At 43.8% G+C, this 23186-nt stretch overlaps 2 protein-coding genes across 2 annotated transcripts; both read right to left on the bottom strand.

Moving 5' to 3' along the window:
* Nucleotides 1–16130: 16130 nt before the first annotated feature.
* On the bottom strand, nucleotides 16131–18758 carry LOC311273425 (cytochrome P450 1B1-like). Its single transcript, XM_084380500.1, has one exon. It carries the CDS (start codon nucleotides 18526–18528, stop codon nucleotides 16954–16956), a length of 1575 nt encoding a protein of 524 aa, XP_084236626.1. The 5' UTR covers nucleotides 18529–18758; the 3' UTR covers nucleotides 16131–16953.
* Nucleotides 18759–19843: 1085 nt separating this feature from the next.
* On the bottom strand, nucleotides 19844–22816 carry LOC311274266 (cytochrome P450 1B1-like). Its single transcript, XM_084381807.1, has one exon. It carries the CDS (start codon nucleotides 22600–22602, stop codon nucleotides 21025–21027), a length of 1578 nt encoding a protein of 525 aa, XP_084237933.1. The 5' UTR covers nucleotides 22603–22816; the 3' UTR covers nucleotides 19844–21024.
* Between the last annotated feature and the right edge of the window lie 370 nt (nucleotides 22817–23186).

Here is a 23186-nt window from a genome sequence, read left to right on the forward strand (position 1 = left end):
AAAAGCCTTGTCAAACTGTACAGCCATCGTCTCTTCTGATTTCATCCTAAATAAAGCCACAATATACTTATATGAAGTGTACTGTGTTGGCATAAGTTTCCCAAGTGCTGCAGTGCTGAGACAGGATACCAAAACAATTGACAAAATGTGTGCAAGATGACCTCAGAGAGATTAGTACACAGCATTATTCTCTTTCGTGCTGAGGGCTCCTGTGGTGTTCCAGGAAAGACGAGCTTGTTTGGGAGCCGTTCTACAATTGACTCAAAGCCACAGAGGCTTCTCCGCCTCTCCATCTCCTCCCCAATCTTCTTCATTCCAACCTTCGTCTCCTCCAGCTCTGCCTTTCCAGTCCTCTGCTGCTGTAACCTGTACCTATCGTCTCCTTCACAGGCTGCTTCCCATCCTCCCCTTTGTCTCGGTGCGCAATCCAAACCCACCAGCCTGGGGTGAGTGGCTGCTTCTTATTCCGTGTCAGAGCGATCCCAACTGGGCCGCAGCCTAATGAATCATTTCCTCATGAGATACGGTGAGAGAATCACTTTCAGAGTTCGGAGCGAGCAATCGATGCAGCATGAGGCTCACGTGCCCTCTCAGGCCTTCTCAGTTTGTGTACACATGTGCATGCAACCGGTCACACACGCACACAAACCAACACAAAGAGACGGACGATGTTGTGCGCCTCTTGTTTTATTCTTTACTTTACAGGCCACAGACTTGATTAAAATGGTTTTAGCCAATGAACATATGGATATCAGATGTTGTGCCCTCTGTCTTTGTCGTTCCTAACCTTTCTCTTCCCCGAAAACAAACTCAGGCACGTGAGCAGTCGTTAAAACATGCTGCCACTCGACCTCTATTCTTTACCTTCATGCAAGAGCGTGCAGACTTTTTCGAGCGCGTTCACAAACTCCTCCAACCTGACACACGTTCATACACAGCCTTCTCTCTGTCACGTACCATCTCCCTCCGGATTTCTGGACCTCCCTGCTGCTCAAGCTGTGTGACTTGGCAGTACATACCGTTGCGCAGAAAACACAGCACCCAGGAGGTCATCGAGTGTGTGTGTGTATGTGAGAAATAGGGGAAAGGCAGCAGTAGAGATACTGCATGCGCTGTATGTTTTCGCGTGCGCAGCATGTTTGTGTTTGTGCATGTTAAGGCCCATTAAACAGGTGGCTCCGTATTGCTGTGCGACCAGACGCTGGTCTCCTCCTCAGAGGAAACGCTCCGACAACTCTCCGCTTTTCATATTTTCATTTCTGCTCTGTAATGGCATTCGTCTCGCCTTGTCCTGTCCACCCTCCATATACTTTATTTGAACTCCCCCTTTTCCTGACTATGGCTTCCCCTTTGCCCCCTCAGGCTGTTTGCCTTGGCCGCTAGCCCAGATTAGTACACATTCTGTCCCCCCAGTCATCATGGTCATTTGGGAGGACTATTTTCCTTCATGCATGTTCAGTGTTCCCCCTGAAGTTCCTCCATTTACTCCCCCTCATCCTCCTTGTACCACTACATTAAACAGAGGTCTCTGGCAGCCGGGCGCAGGAACGAGCCAGAAAGAGAACATGCCACATGGAAAGCTTTATCTGTTTCTTCCCAACGCTCATCTGACAGAGATGTCACAAGCTTATCCAGAAAATTGGGAAAGAGTTGCAGCTCCCTCTCCCACATCAGTGAGACTTAGATAAAGTAATTTTCAAAGATATGGTTCTGTTTTGTTATGCCTCAAAAATACCTCACAAAACACGCTAATGTCAGATAATCGCACACATTATTTTGACCACATTGGATGGCATGTAGCGGCTAAGAGCGGTATCCAATGGATTTTGAACTTCAGCCCAAATGTTAAATGCAAAAGCCTTGCCAGATTCTTGAAAACCATGCAAGTTCACCACTCTTATATTACCAAGGTGAGGACCTGCCAAAGTGGAATATGCCTCAAGGTTTTTTCTGTTCCTTTTCCCTTTAAAGTAAGTTATTTCCTCATCCTGTTCCACAAACGCCTGCCTACTCAATCAGCAGTTTTGGCCGCACAGATTCTCGCGTTGGCATCGTGCGGCTCTTGTGTTCAGCTGCTTCTACATCCAGTGATAAATGTACTCGCCCTTCATGGAATTCCATCGGTCCAGCTCAGTCATTTCCTCAGTGTGAGTGTACTGTTTTCACATGTGTGTTGTAGCTGGCATGCTGGGCTAACAAGGTCTGCTTACATCTAATTAGCACTCTGACAAATTAACACTCCTCGTGCTAAACGAATGTCTGCCCTGTTTCCGATCACAGCATGAAGCGGCGCGATTACCGGAAATGTGTAGAGCCAAGGATGGTGGTGGCTCTCCTTTTACTGTAGTCTGTTGATTCTTCTTCTCAGGCTTTTTCTCAACGCTCAATTTTTGCTGGGCTTTATCCCTGTATACAGAAGTAGCTGGATATTGTCTCTTGACCGCCACAGGACTCCTATCCAAGAGCACAAAGTCACCAAGTGTAGTTCAGAGAGTACTTTACCATCACCCACTCTGACCTGACTTACCCTGACTTTACTGCCCTCGTTACTGTCTCTTACATCACAGAGATGCTTCCTCTCTCTCTTTCTCTGTTCTATATTATTCCCATTTAGCCGGTAATCCTCCTCTAAATAGACTAAATTGACACAGGTCTAAATATTGGACTGTCAGAAAAATAAACAATCTGTGAAATCACTTCCTTGGGAAATTGGAGTCATATTTTTCAAGTTAATGAAATTCATTGTTAAGTCTACAGTATTTGGCATCGCTATATTGTCTGCAATGTTTATAGTTACCGTTAAGTATTGTTTCATTCTTTTGTCAGGAGAGACCTTAAAGTAAGCGATTAAACTATGTTACTCATTACCCTGAACTTGAACTTGATGCGTGTGTGACAGAGAACATGATAGAGTGTTTCATAAAAACTAAAAATCATCAAATCATGCCTGTTTTTTAATAAGACCACCGGATAATGGTTAACATCACTGTCATGCTATTAAAACCACTATGTGACCACATGAGCTTTATGAGCAGGGACATGGTCATCCTCAAGTCACCACAGCCATTAGGGAAAAAGATGCATTATGGGATGAAAGCAAGAGACCACTGTTAGTAGTGATTAACATATGCAGCTCTTTTAGGGATGACTGCATGTGTTGATTCAGTTGCATGGTTTGTGTATGAGCTTCTGTACTAAGTTCTATGGTAAACTCCCTGAGAGTAAAGTGATAAACCGCATTTATTAGTTGCCGGGTGTGTAACTGTGAGGCCATTGTTACAATAAAGTGACCTCATCCTCACCTAATGTAGCTGGTGTGCATTACCAAGGGCTAGATATATTTTTGAAACAAGACTGGAGCTACGGTCATCAGAACTCATTTCAGGAAACATCCACCCTGATCACCCTATCATCTCTAGCAGGGTTTTCTCAAGCTTGCCTTGACATTTGACGTCCCCTGACTCCCTTTATTTCTGACAATATATGTCCACATTTATCATCTCAGTTCTCTGTATAAATCCAGTAATTACAGGTTGTTGTTTTCTTGCACATTTTATCTACACATTTCCGTTTCATAGCTTCTGCTAATACAGCATGCTAACACTTCTGTTCAACTCACCGGGTCTAATGAGATGGCTATCCTATTCCATGAGCTCACCTCTCATGTCTGTCCTGGACTGACCTCTTTCATGTCACGCAAACAACAGCACATTAATCCAGCTAAGTCCTCACAAAGGTAACCATATGTTTCAAAGCACAGTTTCCCCGACTCCACTCCACCGACACTCACCATTGCAGTCCTTGTAGGGTTCGATCACATAACAGCTTTTGGCGGACAGATCCACGGAGATTGCTTCACACCTGAATTGGTCAAACAACCAGTCAAACTTTTTGCAAGCTTACCAAACTTCACACCAAGGCTTGCTTACATCGCAGCATATAGAGCCGCGCTGAATGCCAAGTTGCGTCAGCGTACATGAGGTTCAGTAAATAAGCAAGCAAACTCTTCTTTTAGCCCTGGTTTTGTCTTTACCGGCTCTTGAGCAGGCAGCGCACAGAGGATTTTTCAGAGCTTTTTTGCTGAAACACTGCCCGCTGCGACAATAAATAAGGTAGATGAGAGTAAATTAAATTTGCAGGGTCGTAAAACCATAAAAAACTTATGAAATATTGCTGAACAGTCGGTCGATTATTCTCTGTGGAGTTATTACGAGTCATTCAAGTTTGCACTTCACAAGAGCTGGCTCAAAGTTTAGCTCGCACAGATAAAAATCAAGTAGTTCATGTTTATAGTTTGCAATTTTGAGTTTCGAACCAATTTCCTAGTCCACAAAAATTAACTACTTCACATTAATTTGCTCCTACAGAGTAATTTAGCACAAGTCTGTCATCTTGTTGGCAAATGAAGGTAACCAGTCCTTAATAAAATGTTGCAAGTTTGACATGGGTGGAGGAAGTTTTCAACTGTTGGTTCATGGTCTGAACATTCAATTGATATGTTGCTCCAGACTGGTTGCAGATCCGGCTGATGTCCGGACTTCAGTATCAGAGACAGTAGTAGCTGTCTGATCAATTGCTGTAAAACACAGTGCTTGAGCGTATTAAGCTCACAAGTAGGTCATAATATGCTGATAGGCTATTGACAATAATCTTGATATGTAAATAATCCAGCGCCCCTTCAATCATTTTCCTTTTTTTCCAGTCTTGCATTGTCACAGCAGGTAGCTGTAATGCACCTTAATGCTGGTTGCCTCCCACCAAAAAGAAGAAGACACAGTAGCTACACAGCTTGCTACCATGTGTGTCTACCATGGACGTATACTTAGATTACAGATGGGAGCAAGAGCGTTGTGAATTCTTTTGAACACGACTCACATTTGCGTTCATTAGTTGCAAACCAATCTGTTAAATCTGTTTACTAAAAACATGAGCTCAATGAGCGTGCACAACAATGCTGCTTTCACATTAGACATTGTCATTTGAGCCATTGTTCACATAGTGCAGCCTCAGTATTTACTTATTAGAGTGATATATGACTATGATATATATGGCTCATATGAGCCTTTTGTATAACAGGTAGGGGAACTGTCCCACAGCTTGAGAGGGAATTTATTATTCATATGGGGCAGTAATAGATCCCTAAGTTTCTTCTGTCAAGTGTTGCTGAGTTTGTACTGCAGTGCTCCACGGTGCACTTTCCCATGTCATCCACTTCACATGATGGAATTGGATGTGACTGAACTGTGGTGTTAAGTATACTTTTCCCTGTAAAACCACCTGAAGTCCTTCCTTTTCTCACTCAAAAGCTGACATGCTGCACCAGAATCGATTCTACCTTTTATGACTCGTCATCAATCAGCCCGTGAGGTAGGTGCTGCATGTTAAACCCTTCCCGTGTTGTGAAATGAGGAGTAGGTGTGATGTCAGTTCAGGGCTAAACCAAATGAGTACCGTGGGATGTGAACGATGGAATTCAGATTTTTTTTTTTATGTTGTTGTGAGTGTGCAGCGAGGAGTGTTTTCTCAGCTGGTCCGCTCAGGAGGACGCAGGCAGCCGTCCCTTTGCACTCAAATGTCCACATGTTCACAGCGGACCTAGAATACAGATGTATCCATTACGTCAGTTAACATTCAAGCTTCAATACAGGCAAGTTGGTCAGCCCCAATATTGGTGACCTACCACAAGTACAAAGACAGATGGCAGACATGTCTGTTAGCTGGTTTCTTTTTAGTTTGTCCTGGCTGCATGGAAGTTGATATATATATAAGATATGTAAGTGCTTTTAGATCTTTTATTAGAAACTCACTCACTGGATGCAAAAGCCTGTAAAATTTGCAGACATTATAGGACATGACGCTGAACTAATTGTAGGTTAGAAGCGGTTGTTAAGACCATTTAAAGGCAAAAGCGATAAACCATTGAGGTTGCAGGATGTCCGGATTTCTCCTTACAACAATGTGCTCAGGACCATAATGTCATTTATGTGTTGTGTTGGATGATCACATTTCCCAAAAAGAATAGAACTAATATCCTCTAAAATTAGAAAGTCTTGTCATTATGTTGAAAAGGGGGCTGCTCAGCGATTAAGGGTTTGGCAACAGAGTTATAATTAGAGTTAGGGTAAGGAATACTCTAGAGCATGTCATTGTTGCGGTCACGGCCTGGGTTTACAGCATGAGCATGACTCAATACATGTCCCTTGAGTTTGTGTGTGTCCATCTCAAACTGTATCTGCATGCCAATATTTGTTTTACCCACATCTTTGAACTGTGCGTAGGACATTTGCTGGGTTTTAAGTCCAATATTGGTCAGGATTTATCTGTTTTTAAACAAGTCCTGATACTTTGCAGCCCATGTAATTCCCAATTTCCAACCTAACAACAATAAACGCAACAAGTGGTCCACTCCTGCGTACATAGCAACCTATCTCAGGGAACACACATTGCCTTTTAAAACTGGCAGGACCGTAACTACATAAACGTTCTTGGGCAAAGTAAATTTCTCTCAGAACCAGAGGGGGAAAAAAGAGAAAGCAGAGTGTAGCTGTTGGCTGCAGCTTCTGGCAGCTCTTTGGCCGCTGCGATGCGGAGGGACTTGTGCTGCTGAGACGGGGATGGGGAGGCGAGAGAGAGAGCAGAACGTCTTATTTTTGCTGGCAGTGGAGAGAAGTGCTACCTTGGAGGCGGCTCTCTGCAGAGGCCCATACATCTTAGTTCCTGGCACCCGAGCCGGCGGGGGGTGGGAGTGCGCGTGGGAGGAGTAAAATGGAGAGAGGTGGGGGGAGAGGTGGGGGTATGATGAGGGGCCTATGCTGCTGGGGAGTCAGCCAAAGTCCAGGACTCGCTTAATGGGTTCTCCTCCGCTATGTGATCCCAGTTTGGAGAATTGGAGCAGACACCCCGACTCCTGTCTCCCCGGCTCTGCCTACTGTGACGGGGCTTGGCATGCAGGGGTGAGATGATGGCTGTGGATGCCTTTCTCACTTCTGGTGTCTCCTAGTCACAGGACTAGAAGGCACTGCATGACAAAACCAAAGCCACCTGTGTGCGTGTGCAGCAATCTGACTCACTGGCTGTCATTCATACCAGAGCTAGCCCTTCCTCTGACTCATCAAACGGCATTTAGCTGATTTGATACACGTCCTGAGTGAAACTGTACTTGCAACCAGTTGAGAGGACACTTCTTCTACATATCTTGTCAGGTGCTGTTCCTGATCGGGATGCAGTGTTTGTCAAACCATACACATGGTGAAGCCAGTTTTGATTGTAAATTTGCTGTACATTGCGTGGGAATCATGTCAGGAATTCAGATGAGGGACGATTCTCTTTGTCTGAGGTGAGAAGGATTAGCTGACAGTTATTGTCTTGCAAAACATCAGAGGGTCATTGCCCCGGCGTCATCAACACCTGTCATGAGGTCTGCATTTGCTATCCTGTTGTATATAAGTGAAGACAATCTGAAAGTCATGGAAAGAACATTCTGCTTTGGTCTTCTCTCATTGCCCCATTTATGAAAGAGATCAGATTCATCACACTTATTCAGAGAATTAGCAACTCTCAAACTTCAGTAACGACAGTTTCCTTACAATTGTTTCCACTCTTGGTCAAGCAGCCTCTTGGATTAATGTGCTTGGGTGTAAGGTTTCTCACCGTCTCAAGATGCCTTTCCTCGTTTTCCATTTTCCAGTTCTCACGCCGAGACCACCAGAATAACGAGAGGCGAATCCTAATTAATCTCGATCAGGTTTTTATGATTCTGATTCTGATGATTCAAGCCATTTATCTCCATCAAAAGAAGTCAGGCTCAGACAATTTTGAAAGGATTTTACTGGGTAAGAGTTTGGGCAAGTGGGTGCAATACGCACAAACATGTGATTGTATTTGAAAGCTGAGCTGAGAGGTCCCACAGCCACGATGGTTCAGACAGAGGTAGCTCGCTGCACATGTGTTAACTCCTTCTCTGCCTGAACTGTATTATGTAATCACCAGGAGCTACTGTACTGATGCCGGAGAGTTCAGTGATTTAAAATGTGCGAGTTTATGATTCCCTTTTATTGTAAACATGAAAGCTGTAATTATTTCAAACACATTTTAAGACCCTGCTTCTTTTAAAGGCTTGGCTTTGGATTGTTATTGGGGTAATCAAGTCGAGCAAGCTCAACCAACTATTTCCAAGTATGGCAGGCGCAGGGGAGAGCTGCGTGCACAGCGGCATGCACCTGAATGTCTCCCCGGCACTCTGTCTTAGGCTCTGGCACAGGCACCGCTGTCTTGCATAATGCTATGAGATCATCCAGCAAGGATTTAATGCTGTAATACATATTTGTTGTCATCATCACCTGCGTTGCTTCACACTCCAGTACACTTAACAGCTTTCTTGTTCAAGTGTGAGCTGGAGGCGATGCAGAAAATCTAAAATAGTGCCACACATGACTTTGACAGTTCAGATTAATTTCTCAGCGCTAAATGGATACGATGCCACTGCATAAACAGTCAGAACACGATCGGCTTCTGTGTCCTCTTAGTTTTTCCCTCCGTGGGATCGAGAGGAGGAGAGGAACCGCCGGCCAAGTCCTCTAATGCTGGCAGGCTGAGTAAACGGTGTCTCCGGAACCTTGTGTTAGCCCCAGCATTTCCATAAGCACCCTTCATCCCCGCTCTGTTATTCTTTATGATCCGCACCTCCGCTCCAGCTCAAGCAGTCCTCCAGGACCTCTCTCGTTCTGTCCAGAGTGGCCCCCCTGCACCCACGCAGATGCATGTTTACAGCACGGAGTCCCACACGAGGGTCCACCGGATGTATTGTCCTGCAAAGACCAGCTGATAGCGAGTCGTGATTAAACTCGCACAGTCGAGGCATGTTGTGGACATCTGTTTTCTAGGAACTGCTGGATGCTTCTCTGGCTGAACATTAGCGGCGCCTGCGTGTTACCCTAACGAACGGGCTGTCGACCCCTGATGAAAGTGTTATGCTTAATTTCCAGTTTCAGCTATGTGTTGCAGTAACAAGTGTTTATGTAATATTTGGCTCGTCAACACTCACATACCCACATGATCAACGGATTCAGGGAGGGAGAACAGCTAAAACACACAGATAGGCAGAAAGCTGTCAGAGGGGTGTTGACCTCTCCTGGTGCATGTGAACTGCTTATGCACTGCTGGTACCCTGTGTGCTGTCATGAAGCTAATGAGTGCTGAATAAAGCATAGGGTACACAGTGTCTTAGCATGCGTCTGTGTACGTGTGTGTCCGCAGGAACTCCTACAGATCTGCCAGCTGCATCATTAAACTGTGGTTGCTGATTTTTTTGATTTTTTTTATCAGAGCTTTGCGAGAGAATCCCAAACCAAAAATATAATTCCTGAAAATATTGAGATGAAATACACTTTCCATTGTTTGTGCAATCCATATTTTTTCCCTTTTTTCAGCGGCAGTGAACCCCCCTCAAAGTAGGCACAACCAAAGACCATGTGAAACTGTCGTTTAGGATAACAGGAACTGAAATATAACATCTCACACTGTCAGCAGGCGGACGTGTTCCAAGTGCAGACTACTCCAAGGTATTTTCAGTCGAGTGGTCTGCTCCAGCAAACCGTTATTCTCTCAGTGAGTGGGGAAATTCTGACAGGCAATCAGAGCCCACTACAAAAGGAGAATGTAAAAACAACTGAAAATGAATCCCTACGAAACGCAAATAGCTTATTGCTAAATTGTTTTGGTCTGGCGTAAAGCGTTGCCAAGAAGAGGGCTTGAAGTGGGATGGCGTGAAAGCGAGCGAGGGGAGGGAAGGAGAGGGGTTCTGCTGCAGTGGAGAACTGAATTATGGGTAGCTTGTTTGACATGGGAGCATGTCACTTTTTTTGTCAGGGAGTTTGGTTACAAGATATTTCATACCCCAGTACATGAGCTATAATTTCGTGTACAGACACTTAAAAACCGAGGCAGATTATGACAGATGGAGGGTCATTAGTCTTTCTTCACTCACCATTGTTCCTCATGAATAATGATGATTACACAGAGACAGATCTGCTTGACTTCTGTCAAATAGTGTCCTGATTGCTCTTAATGTCAGCGATGGTAATATGTTGCTTGGTCATTCTTACCAACGATTATAAAATATCGCATATTCATTGTGGATTCAGATGATTACCCTAGCTATGCTGTGCCAAGGCCACTGTTTCAGACCACAGACTGGCATTGACTCAGGGTGTTCAGACCAAGGTTAACCATTTATTGTCTGTGATAGACAAAAGTATACAGACACCGTTTTCTCTTTTCTTTTGTCCGCTTTCCTTTTTGGGCTGTTTTTTGTGGTTTGGGCTGAGCTGTTTAGTTCATATTAATGTAAATTGTAATGATAAAGTAAATATTGTGTTAAATCGTGTTAAATTGTGTTAAAATTTTAAGTTGACTGAATTTGAGAAGACGAGTTAAGGTAATTTTGAAATTATTTAAACAACCAAACTTTTCTTGTCATATTAACTTGATATATATATGTTTGTACTTAAGTTCATTAATTTACATTACTTCAACACAATCTTTCAGTTTCTTTCAACTCGAATTCCAAAGCTGGTCTATGAAAAGTATGTGGGTTGCTTAACTTTGTTATGTCAACTTTATTACTGTAGTTAGTAACTATAGTTGGTCCTACTGAGCTATATTTCTCCAGAAAGTTAATCTACACAGTGTGAGGGGATACTGACTGAATTTAATACCAAACTTTATCATGGTTTGCAATGTTTTTATCATTGTGAAAGCAAACAACCATCGTTCACCTTAAAACGTAATCAGACACACAGTTTCCATCTCATATGTTTTGTTCAAACTATAAAGAAGAAGGGAGTATTAACTTCTAAACAATGCATGCTGGGATGTCTGCTAATATGCTGATCACATCAATGAGTTGATTGAATTGAACATTCATACATCTCATCATTAAAAGTCAAAAGACTCAAGAAGAAGAAGAAGAAGTTTGAAGAACTTGTGTTTATAAATTCTGAAATGGTCTGAAAAGTTGAATTAACTTTGATCATTAAAACTTCAACCTCTATATGTATGGTAAGTTGATGAGAAATTATGTGTATTCACCTACTTTTCACCTACTTTTTGGTTTTCTAAAAATGAAACGGGAACAGCTGAATTCAAGAAAAAAAAGAGATTAATTTTGACTTTAATAGATTCAGATTTAATAGATTCATTCAAGCTTGACAATTTGGGAAATATGCTTATACACTTTCTGGAAGAGTGTCAGATGAAAAGATCAATACCGGTCATTAAATATGAAGCTCCAGCCAGCAGCCTGTTAGCTTATCTTAGCATAAAGATTGGACACAGGGGGAAACAGCCTGGCTGTGTCCATAGGTAACAAAATCCGCCTTCCAAATATGGAATATTTGATGAAATATTAATATGTCAGATCTCATTTGTTTAATCTGTAAAATTCAAATAAAAGTGTGAAAATGAAAATGTACTGTTTTACGGGGGCCATGTGCTGGTCTATTTCTTGGTTGTGAGCTGCTGCCAGGCAACCAGCGAAGACACGGGTATTTTCCATCCACGAAATAATCCAACAAGCAGTAGATGTCCATTATCCTGACACAGCCTGACAGTCTTTGAGAAAAGTGCACACACTGTAACTTTAAGAGTCTGATGGCTTTGTCCCTCAGCTGAAACATGATCCCCGACTGTTTATTTTGTTGTTATGTTTTGGCAGTCTGGTAATATGCCAGTTTGTCTGCTTGATCTAATTTGATGATGAGCTGCGATGCATGTTGAGTATGGTTAGACTTTGTCTGACATGTGCCATTCCTTTTTTGCTTTCCGTCCACGGAGCACAGTACATAAAGTCTATCCACATTTTAAACAAAGGGAATAAGGATCAATATCAAATGTCAGGAATAACTTTCAGCTAAATATGTGAATGTTTTATGCCTTTTTTTTAATGGTTTGTGTGTGAGAAAGTTTCTCATCAAATCATTCTCATCCATATCTCGTTCTTGTTCTGTGCTTTTAAAAAAAGTTAAAAGCAGCACGTCTTTAAGTCTCTCTCCCACTCACGCTTGGGATATCACTCCGTTAAGCCTTTCCAACGTTCTCGTGTTACTTGAACAAATACACAGAGCAATGATCTGATTTATTTCCTCCCTTTTCAAAACAGATCAGATATGTCTGCTTCTCAGAGACACTTGTACGTGCCTCTGAGGTTCCAGCCTGGGTTACACAACAGTGGTGCCAGTGGTTCGTTATCGTCTGAGCCGACGCTACTATCTCTGACGCTGCACAAGATTGATGGCCTATTGAAGGTGCTGGACCTACAGGGAAGTACCAGATTCTCCCTCTGAAGGTCACCAGAAATCAGATAAATGAGATCACAAGCTATTTGTAGAAGACATACTATAGTAATCTAATTTGCTTTCTAGGTTTGGCAAATAAAGTTGGAGTTTTCGTGTTTGCTTGGGTCGAACCTTGCCAAGTCTTGTTGTCCTTAATAAAAAGTAAGGCAATGCAGCTGTTTAGAAACTGAAGAATGTGAATGGTGCAAACGCGGTCAGACAGCCGCCTTACCACATCACCTCTCTGCAGTGCACGCAGGAAAAATTGGAAATCCTGACGCGACCTCAGCCTCCACATCAGCACGTCTCAGTGATGGAAGAAGGCAGACTGGAGGGAAAGAGGTGTAAACTTCTCCACTACCACTCGCTCCACTCCTTGAACATCACACTACAGAGCTTCAAAAGTGAAAACCTCAATAAAAGGAGACAGGGTCGCTCAGTTTCCACATCGAACACACTTAAACACGGTTAACACGAGTGACTGTTTCAGACCGTGCTGCGAGCTGGCGTCCGTGAACAAAAACCACATGCTAGCCATGTTCTCATACTTACCAACACGGATCACTTCATGCTGCACTTCCTGAAAATAATTGTTTGTTATATGGAAAGAAATGTGGCGAAGGGTAACTGCACATTGTGTTATTTTATATCAAAGGTCCTCTCCTCGCCACCGCTCCAAAACACAAACCCAGCACGGACCAAACAACGAGCGCTAACCGCCCCGCCCTATAATAATGAGTTGGGTCATTGTTTATTGACAAGGGTCACTTCACATGTCTTTATGATTGCTTGTGGTTGTATTCCAAAATATGAAGAGGTGGGTCACTAATTTTTGGACCGTATGACAGTAATGTGTTAAAAGGCAGCGCCTATAGCGGGATACAGAACTTAAAGGTGGCACGGCTTGATTATAATGTCAACTGGAACATTATTACGAGTCCTGCTCAATGTTTATGTCCGTGACATAATTCCACAGGGGGCTTCAAAAGAGGGGAAACATTTCTTGTGCTAACAAATGAAACATCACAGGAAAAAACTCTGGAATATATTACACTGAAGCTGAATGCAAATCACGACCCAGTGAGGTTATTTGTTCTTTGCAACAAAGCGGCGATGACAGAATGACAGTCTTTTAAAACATGGAGCGTCACTCAAGGGAGGAATTGGGATTATTTAAGCGCCAGTCAATTCCCCTTTTGAGTTTCTATTAACTGGGGCAAACTTTGTTATGGAAATCTTGTGGTATAAATATGCTACTGTAAAAAGAGAGAGGAGAGACTGAGCATTTGTTGACCTCTGGGTAACGTAACGTCACGTCATTTTGACTTGTTAGAAATGTCACCTTCCGTCCGTACAATGTGTTCTCTGGGAAAGAGTTGATTCATAGTTAGGTTGACTGAGCTTCTTATTTCCCCCTCGGGCTATTTGTTCTTATTATTCAAAGAATAATGTTTACTGGGATGCCTTCTGCCATTTTTTTTGGCAGCGGAATGATTAATGGTCTGCTTTGATGCTTGACGCTTCGGGTCGGATTGAAGCGCACGCAAAATCAGAGACATATTATTTGTCTGCAACATTTTGGATCCGAAGTGGAGCTGTGGTCAGTGTGTTGGTGTTTAGGGCGGCGTTATAGGAAAGACTGGCTGGACGGGAACACGAGGCCGTTTCCAGTTAATGCTCAGACACAATGTTCTCGCTGTGTTTCGGCACATGACGGCGGCAGCGGACAGGGGGAGTGATTTTCTGGAGAGCTGCGTTTGTCTGCCTCCAAGTAATTCTACCTCGCTGTGTGTCAACTAGCAAACACTGGCTGCAGTTCACATGTCTAACCTCCAACAGAGGAGAGGGGGTTTTGGATGGTGGTAGAGGGGAGAGAGCCTTGTGGGAGGTCACTCTGCGGCTCTGCGTACGTGCAGAATGTGAGCTGCAAAACTGTCCGCCTGTACACTTTTCTGTTTTCCTTTAAGGAGTGAAACCCGGCAGGTCGAGGTGCCGTGGGGTATGCAGAGTGGGTGACTCAGGGTGAAAGGGAGTCTTTCAGCTGGACGCATTTCATGGATGTTTTGGGAAGCGCTGATGGAAACGGGGGAGGTTAGGCGGCCCATTCCTCCCCCTAGGGTCCTGGCGGTGTCAGAGCAAAGAAAGAGAGAGAGGGAGAGCGAGCACAGAATGTGTTCAGCCTGCGCTGCATTAACCTCAGTGAAAACAAGCCTCCCTCACAGCTTAGCCACAGCGCTGCCCCTGCAAGTACGCAGGTAGACTCGGCAGCACTTTGAGGAAACGCTCCCATGTGGCAAGGAGATAAAAGCAGGAGGGGGGATGAATATGATAAGCTGCTAAGCCACACTTAAACTAATATTTATGTACTAGATGTACAGCAAGGATAAATGTTGAGCATTGGGTGGTTTTGGTTTTCTCAAAATAGAGCAAGTCAGTCAGGAGGAAGAATTATAGGAGTAGATAGATCTCATATGTTTGTTTCAATACTGAATGTGATACACAGGTGCTGGGAAATAACGGACAGTTAAATCATCACGGCAGACAGTAAAACACGGCTGACTCATGTCAGGTTAAATGCCAGTAAGCAGCATTTGACGGCTATAAAAGATGTCTGGCCATCATCGCTTTGGTATGCAACTTTTCAAACATGTGACAACGAACATTGGCAGAAGAAGCACTCAGATCTGTTACTGAAGTGAAAGTATCGACGCAGCAATGTCCAAACTCCCCTTTGCAAGTAAAAGTACACCATTCATTCTTCATATATGATGTTATTAGATTGTTAATACTGACACATCAATGCGTAAGTCACAGTTTAGCTAAGTGTAACACGTGTTAACTACTTATTTAAAGTATGAGGGATCATGAGATGTTTGATGGGGTAGAATCAAAGTACTGTCCGGCATTTTTTCCTTTCACTTATATTGTTTTTTGGGGGGAATGAAATCAGAAGGATCCCCAGCAGCACATAAACCAAAAAGATTGAGAACCTCTTGTGTAGATTGCAACTAGATGGGAAAAAAACAGGACCTTCCCCGTCTCTCTCGGTTGCCTATACAAGCCTGCTGAGGATTTGTTTGGGCTGTTTAGTGCTGCTGGACTGTGGACTTCTTTGTGAAGGACTCGGGGTCGGATTTTCCGCGACAATCCAAAGGATGTGACTTTATACACGTTCTCCAGTGCCTCGTCTCAGTGCCTCTCCCCACTCTGCTAACAGAGAGCAACGGTAGCTAAGGTTAGTTTAGAAATGGAGTCGTCTTACGTAAACAAGCAACCAGCTTCCAGCACATCACAGAAGTTCCACAGAGCCCCTTTAAAGTTTTTTTTTCCATGTATAAAAACTTAATCTGATGAGCACAGTATCAGTACAGTGCCTGTAACTGTCAGATAAGTGTATTATAGTGTTACGTGTACGTGCATTTCATTTTGAATAGATGTTTAAAGGGATGAGAAACTTCTCAGTGTATTGATAAATGAGGGCCAACACTGACTTGGCTGAAACTAAATGCGTTCCTTCAGAAACAAATGACACAGCAGTCAAGAGTACAGCGCGCTCCATGTTAAATATTGACGAGTGAAGCTTGTGGCTGCTTACTGTTGCCTGAACTGATGTCCTGAGTCACAGCCTGCTTGTAAAGGGGGGAGAACAAGAACATGCAGGGGCTGTAGCCCGTATGAATCTTTCACAACAACACTGAGACCAGACATCAGGATCTATTATTATCTCTTTGACCTCTCTGGCCTCTGACATTCTCAACACTTCTGCTGCTCCGACTGATACACAAATTCAGATGGAGATCAATGCATTCTGTTTATTATGAGTCCAAAGCTGTACATTACAGGCTGTATCACACTGGGTCATGGACATTATGAAATCATTATTCAGCTTATTATTCAGACAGTGCCCAATAAATCATGTTGCACAGTTATGTATTATGTGTACTAAAGGAATAAGACAGTATAACCATAGATATGAGGCTTTTAAGGAATGTTACACGTGACAGGAGTCACTATCAGAACAGCATTATGTATGATTTAAGAGTACATGGATGAAGAGGAATTACACACTGCATTCATATTAAGCTCAAACGTGAAGAAGTTTATTACACACAGAGATAAATGAGTGTCTAAGTGAATAATTGTACAGAGGACTCAGTTGAGACCACACAGCTGGCGCACGATTTCTCCCCATCAGCGAACAAAACAAAAAGCTTGAAGTCATCACCACGGGTTTATATTGCAATTTAGGGTGACTCTGCTAAATACCCTCATATAAATAACAATACATACTTAAAGTCTATTATGAATTGTGGGTTTGGGGAAACACATCAAAGCCTTCTCTCCTTTTTTTTCGGTTTCTTGCATGATGCGGCAGAGCCAGTACTGATATATTTAGGCTTTCTCAGTTTTTACACAGTTTTTAGTAAAATTGCTGCTGAGTTCAGATATAACTCACATGAGTGAAATCATTTGTATCAGTAGAAGTGAGAGAGCTTATCATCTACATGTTTGGGCCCAATTAAAGCTGATACATAAAAATCCTCTTTCTTGCAAGGTGTAGATTTTAATTTTTGGGCACATACCTCATATCGCCGTTCTTTTATCATTGTCAAACCTTTTTTTACTGGCCTGTAAGTAACTCTCCCCTGAGTTTGGCAGTGATCTTGTAATCTAAAGGCTTCAGTGTTAGACCATAGGTGCAATTTAAAGACAGTTCCTCATTGGCACATTTCTCAAAGCTGCACTGGTGCAGCAGAATTGCAAAGAACAAAAACACCTCCACCTTGGCAATCTGGTCGCCGATGCAGCGTCTCTTTCCCGATGAGAAGATCATCACGTTGTTGGTTATGTCCTTATCGAGGGCCCCGTTTTCATCCAGGAAGCGTGAAGGGTCAAAGATGTGTGGATCCTTCCACTTCAGAGGGTCATGGTTGACGGACCACTGATTGATGAAGACCACTGTGTCTTTGGGGATGTGGAGACCTTCGATGGTGACGTCTGAGGTTGTGGAGTGTGGGATGGTGACGGGGACGAAGCTGGTGAAGCGCATGGTCTCGTAGATGAAAGCGTCCAGATACGGCAGGCTGCTTCTGTCCTCGATAGATGGCAGCCTTTGTCGCCCCACCACCTTGTCTATGAGCTCATGGAGTTCGGTCTGTATCTCTGGGTGTTTAGCCAGCAGAAGAAGAATCCAGTGGAGAGCAGTGGAGATGGTGTCTTGACCTGCACCAATCAGATCTGTCACTGTGCCCTCTGCGTGGCTTTTGGTCAGTCCGTTGTCACCGGAAGCCCTCTCAATAACGCCGATAATGGCATCACTCATATCCCTTGTTACTTCTGGATCAAATGTCTCTCGGTGCTCCTCCACCTTGTGCTTGACAAACCCAAAGAACTCTTGATTAAGGACTTCAAAGTTCTTGAGCATACTGCGGACTGGATTGGGGAAAGACTGCAGCCATGGCATCACATCTACCAAGCTGCCAGCCCCGACTGTCTGTCCAAACTTGTCTATCCTCTGCAGCAAGGTTCTGAACTCAACATCATCACGTCCATAACGCTTTCCAAAGCACAGGGCACAAATCACATTGGCTGCAGCTACTGTCAGCTCATGAGCGGGGTTGAAGTGCTGGCCCTGAGCACTGAGTTTAAGGAAAATCTCAACTAGCTCTGTGGCTTCAGCCACAATTTGCTGCTCAAAGGCTTTTTTGGTCTGGCTGTTGGCAGATGAGAATGCTCTGATCGTTGATTGAGCAATTTTCCTGTGCATCTTCCACTGTTTGCTGTAATTGGTGAAAGTCAAACTCCTGCCTCCAGAGACCATCTGAAAAGAGATAAAGTCTGGTCTGCCTGCAAACTCTGTGCTGTGCTCTATCAGAGCCTCACGTATCACCCTGTCTCCATTCAGAACCACAATATCACTGCAGCCCAGTCGTATCTGGTACACGTTGCCATACTTTTTAGCCAGCCTGGCGAAGGTGATGTGAGGCATCTGGCCCAGCTGCATGGCGTTTCCCACCACAGGCCAGGCGAAGGGTCCCGGCAGTCTTCTCTTCAGTCGGAGGTTCCTGACCCACAGACAGGCTTCCAGGCAGAAGAGGAAAACGACGGAGGCAACCAGAGCAGGCTGGACCTGTCCGCTCCATTCCCTGATGATGCTGCTGCCCTTCACACCAAACTCTCCGTCCATTTGAGCCATTGTGTTATCCTGTAGTTTGTCTATTATCCACTGCGTCCAATAAAAATGTTGATGTTCATTAAAAATGACCAATAAACCATTTCAAGTGATCTCTATTTCCACAGTCTTACGTACATTAAAACACAAATTCTTTGCTTCCTCATCCTACACTATAATAAGATTGACAAAATAGCCCAGAAAAAGTCCAAGCAGCACTCACATGCCGTCTCACCCCTCCTCCACAGGAGCTAGTGTGGACGTCTCGATCAGGTTCAAGCCTTAACACTTCGCTTATATGTATCTCTTTTGTGGGAGGGGTCAGCAACTCAGGTTTTTTATTATCTCTCCCCTCCCATTTTGACCACAGCCTGCAGACCTCAGTCCTATTCCCACTCAGGCCTCCGGCCAGCAGCGTCCCTGGTAGGATGACAGAGACGGAGAGCAGCTTCTTAATGGTCCCTGTTGTCAAAAAATACAGATTTACAGTTTTTATAGCCAAAGAATGTAACGAAGGACCATGAAACCTTTAAAAGATAAGCAACTTTACATACCATGTGTGTCCCGAAAGGTATATAACATAAATGTGATGAAAAATGATGCACTTTAGCGTTGTGATGTGATGGATGGCAGGGAGTGATAGGAGTCGGGGTGTGTGGCAGCGTATAGTGTAAACAATGGACAATAAGCTGGATCGCATTGTTTTTTCCGCCGAGGTTAGGTGACTTTGCCGTTTCCTATGGACTTTCCGTGGCCATTTTAAACATGACTTGCTTTCTGTTATTTACAGCCAGGCTGTTAATTATAACCATACAGGGGGAAAAAGGCTCTGGGATATCACCATGAAAGCTGCGGGTTTCACATCCAAACACTGAACAGCTACAAACAGCACGATTTATTATGCTCTATAAAAAAATATATACAATGTTATTGTTGGCATAATAGCCCTTTAAACAAAGGTCACAGAGATAATGTAGCTGTTTGGGTTGCGGCTGCATCAAAATAGTTTTTAATGCATACAGATGAGCAGAGTTTAGCTGCAAATCTGCTTATGCGGGTGCTTGTGCAACGAAAGGAAGAAGTTAAAAGAACATCAGCTTACGTGATATTCGGCCACAAATTAAGTATTCCAGACAGTCTATTTCTGTAATAATGAGATATCTAAATAATGTTGGTGCCTTATGTGACATATTTGGCACATATCTCACAGTGCCAACAGCTAAACACACACTTTGGGGCTGAGAAAGTAGTTCATTGACAAAGATTGTCAGGTTTAAAGGAGCATTGTGAGGTTTTAAAACTCTAAATGCAAAAGTGACAAACAAACTGGACACATAGACCACTGACAATTCACTTTATTCATTTCAGATATAGCTTATTTTTCCATCATGTAAAGCCAACACATTGATAACAAAATATCCTCCATGATGAATGCTTTAACATTCAAGGCCGACTCCGTTTTTTTTATATATATATATATACTTGTTGCTGTGACACAGACAGAGCAGAGAGACAGGTCCCTTGGGTGTTGTAACATCAATTCCTGAATGCAGAGGCTTAAAGAGAGTGCAGTGACATCCATGTAACTTTGAAGAGGTTGCTTTGTAAACATGTTTGTGACGATAATTCAGTGAGTGACAGAAATCTGCTGCACATGTGTTTTTATTTTTATTTTTCATATTGTTGTTGTTGCACTAGTGTGACGTGTGTTTGGCTTTGGGTAGCTGCAGTGCCCGTACAGTAAAACCTGGACGCATAAAGTTTGTGAAGTCTTCATGGTTCATGGCAAAGTCTCTTCTTCATCCTCCAGACTGAGATGCACGCTCCTTGATGAAAGACTTCCTCCTTCACAAACATGCCAGCCTTCCTCTTTTTAAACGCTTTGATCAGCCGTCTTTGTTTAATGTGTTCATACGCTTTGAGTACAGTAGATAGTGAAGTACATTAAATTTCATTACACTTATTGTCATACCTGAAAATATGAAAGTATAAAAAAATATTTTGTAACTGCTTTTATGTGGCAAAGGTTAAATATATTCTTGCATATTACAGTCGAGAACAATGAGTCATCAAGTGACTTTTTATAACATTCACAAGCATTTCTTATACAGTTATATTAGTTTAAATTGACATTTAAAGAAAGGAGCTAATTCCTGCACACTCAACATACATGTACATGCTCAATAGCGGATGTGAAACATGCACACAAGTCAGAATCATGTACAGAATCTGATCAAGTATAGAGTATTTTGTGAAGCAGAAATGTAATACCTTTGCCCTGATCCCAACAACCTTGAATTCAACCTGTAGCTAACTTTACATCTTTGAAAACATATTCTCAGCCCTGCACCAACAATACTTAATATACAGTCTGTGTTAAGATATCCATTAAATATCATTATTAAATATGAAAAACAACAGTAGAATTTAGTGCAGGTACTGTACGTTGATACTCACTGGTACACATCATTGGTGGAAAAGTGTTTGCTGGCCTTGAGTCACAGTATTTGGACATGCTGTTCATGCTGGGGACACTAAGCCAAGCAGCTTCCCCCTGAGCTTGGCGCTGACACAGTATCGGAGGGGCTTCAGCGTGAGCCCGTAGGAGCAGTCCAGAGTGAGGGGCTCCGAGGGGTCGCTCTCAAAGCTGCACTGGTGCAGCAAGATGGCTGTGAATAAAAACACCTCCACCTTGGCGATCTGGTCGCCGATGCAGCGTCTTTTTCCCGATGAGAAGATCATCACGTTGTTGGTTATGTCTTTATCGAGGGCCCCGTTTTCATCCAGGAAGCGTGAAGGGTCAAAGATGTGTGGGTCCTTCCACTTCAGAGGGTCGTGGTTGACGGACCACTGATTGATGAAGACCACTGTGTCTTTGGGGATGTGGAGACCTTCGATGGTGACGTCTGAGGTTGTGGAGTGTGGGATGGTGACGGGGACGAAGCTGGTGAAGCGCATGGTCTCGTAGATGAAGGCGTCCAGGTGCGCCAGGCTGCTTCTGTCCTCGATAGATGGGAGTCTGTCTTGGCCCACTACTTTGTCTATGAGCTCCTGCAGTTTGGCTTGCATGTCTGGGTGTTTGACCAGCAGCAGCACGATCCACTGCATGATAGTCGACATTGTGTCTTGACCTGCTCCGATTAGATCTGTGACTGTCGCTTCCACAAACTCTTTGGTCAGCCCGCTGTCCTTCCCATGCTCGATGACATTGATGATGGCATCACTCATGTCCCGGGTCACCTCAGGGTCGAAGGACTCTCTGTGCTGCACCACTTTATCTTTCACGTAGGCGAAGAACTCCTCGTTGAGGTTTTTGAAGTTTTCATAGACGCTGCGGACAGGGTTAGGGAAGGACTGAAGCCAGGGCATGACATCGACCAAGCTACCTGCTCCTACTGTCTCTCCAAACTTTTCCACCTTTTTGAGCAGGGTCCTGAACTCCAGGTCGTCATGTCCATATCGCCTCCCAAAGCACAGAGCGCACATGATGTTAGCAGCGGCTACTGTAAATTCATGAGAAGGGTCAAAATACCGTCCATCAGCGCTCTGGCGCAAAAATGACTGCACCAGCTCCATGGCCTCGGCTGTGATGTGTTGCTCAAAGGCTTTTTTGGTATGACTGTTAGCAGAGGAAAAGGCTCTGAGGCTGGATTGGGCTATTTTCCTATGCATTTTCCACTGTTTGCCATAATTAGTAAATGTCATACTCCTACCTCCAGAGACCATCTGGTAAGAGACAAAGTTTGGTCTGCCTGCAAACTCTGTGCTGTGCTGTATCAGCGCCTCACGTATCGCCCTGTCTCCATTCAGAACCACAATATCACTGCAGCCCAGTCGTATCTGGTACACGTTGCCGTACTTTTTAGCCAGCCTGGTGAAGGTGATGTGTGGCATCTGGCCCAGCTGCATGGCGTTGCCCACCACAGGCCAGGCGAAGGGTCCCGGCAGTCTCCTCTTGAGCCGGAGGTTCCTGACCCACAGACAGGCTTCCAGGCAGAAGAGGAAAACGAAGGAGGCAACCAGAGCAGGCTGGACCTGTCCGCTCCATTCCCTGATGATGCTGCTGCCCTTCACACCAAACTCTCCGTCCAGTGCCATTGTGACAGATTCTCTGCTCACTTGTTCCTAAAAAAAAAAAGGAATCTGTACTTTTTTTTTTAGTTGCTGTATTTTTTGGAGGAAAAAAACTCAATAAAGCTCTTGTACATCCATATCACATGCAAAAAATATTCAAAATCTGTCAATTAAATGCCAGTGAGGTCATAATGATGAAAAGTAAAGTAAGTGATAAAAGAAGTGAGTTAGGGTGAAGTCTTTTCATCAAGTCTTTAGTGCCTGCCTTTTGCGTACACTTCAGCTTCTTATATGTTTTGCAGTTGGTGGGCAGGGCTCAGGGTAACTTTCATACTCCTCCCATTGTGGTAGCCCTGCAGACCCCACTATATTATCTATCTCCCTGTTGTCGGTCGCTGTCGGAGGCGCGCACTTGTGAGCGTCGAGGGGACACCGTGAGCGTGCAGCGCGGACCAAGCGCCTGCTGCACAGAGAAAAAAAGAGACCGAGCAGCAACTGGTGACCGATTCAGAGGGAAACGTGTCGAGCCAATTTGTTTTACTAATTGGAGGACTGGCAGAGTTCGCACATTTCCAAAGTGTTTCTTTCTGACATGATTTATTTTGTGG

The sequence above is a fragment of the Pagrus pagrus genome (genome assembly GCF_965226575.1).
Source record: "Pagrus pagrus genome assembly, chromosome: 18".
In the NCBI taxonomy this organism is placed as follows: domain Eukaryota; kingdom Metazoa; phylum Chordata; class Actinopteri; order Spariformes; family Sparidae; genus Pagrus; species Pagrus pagrus.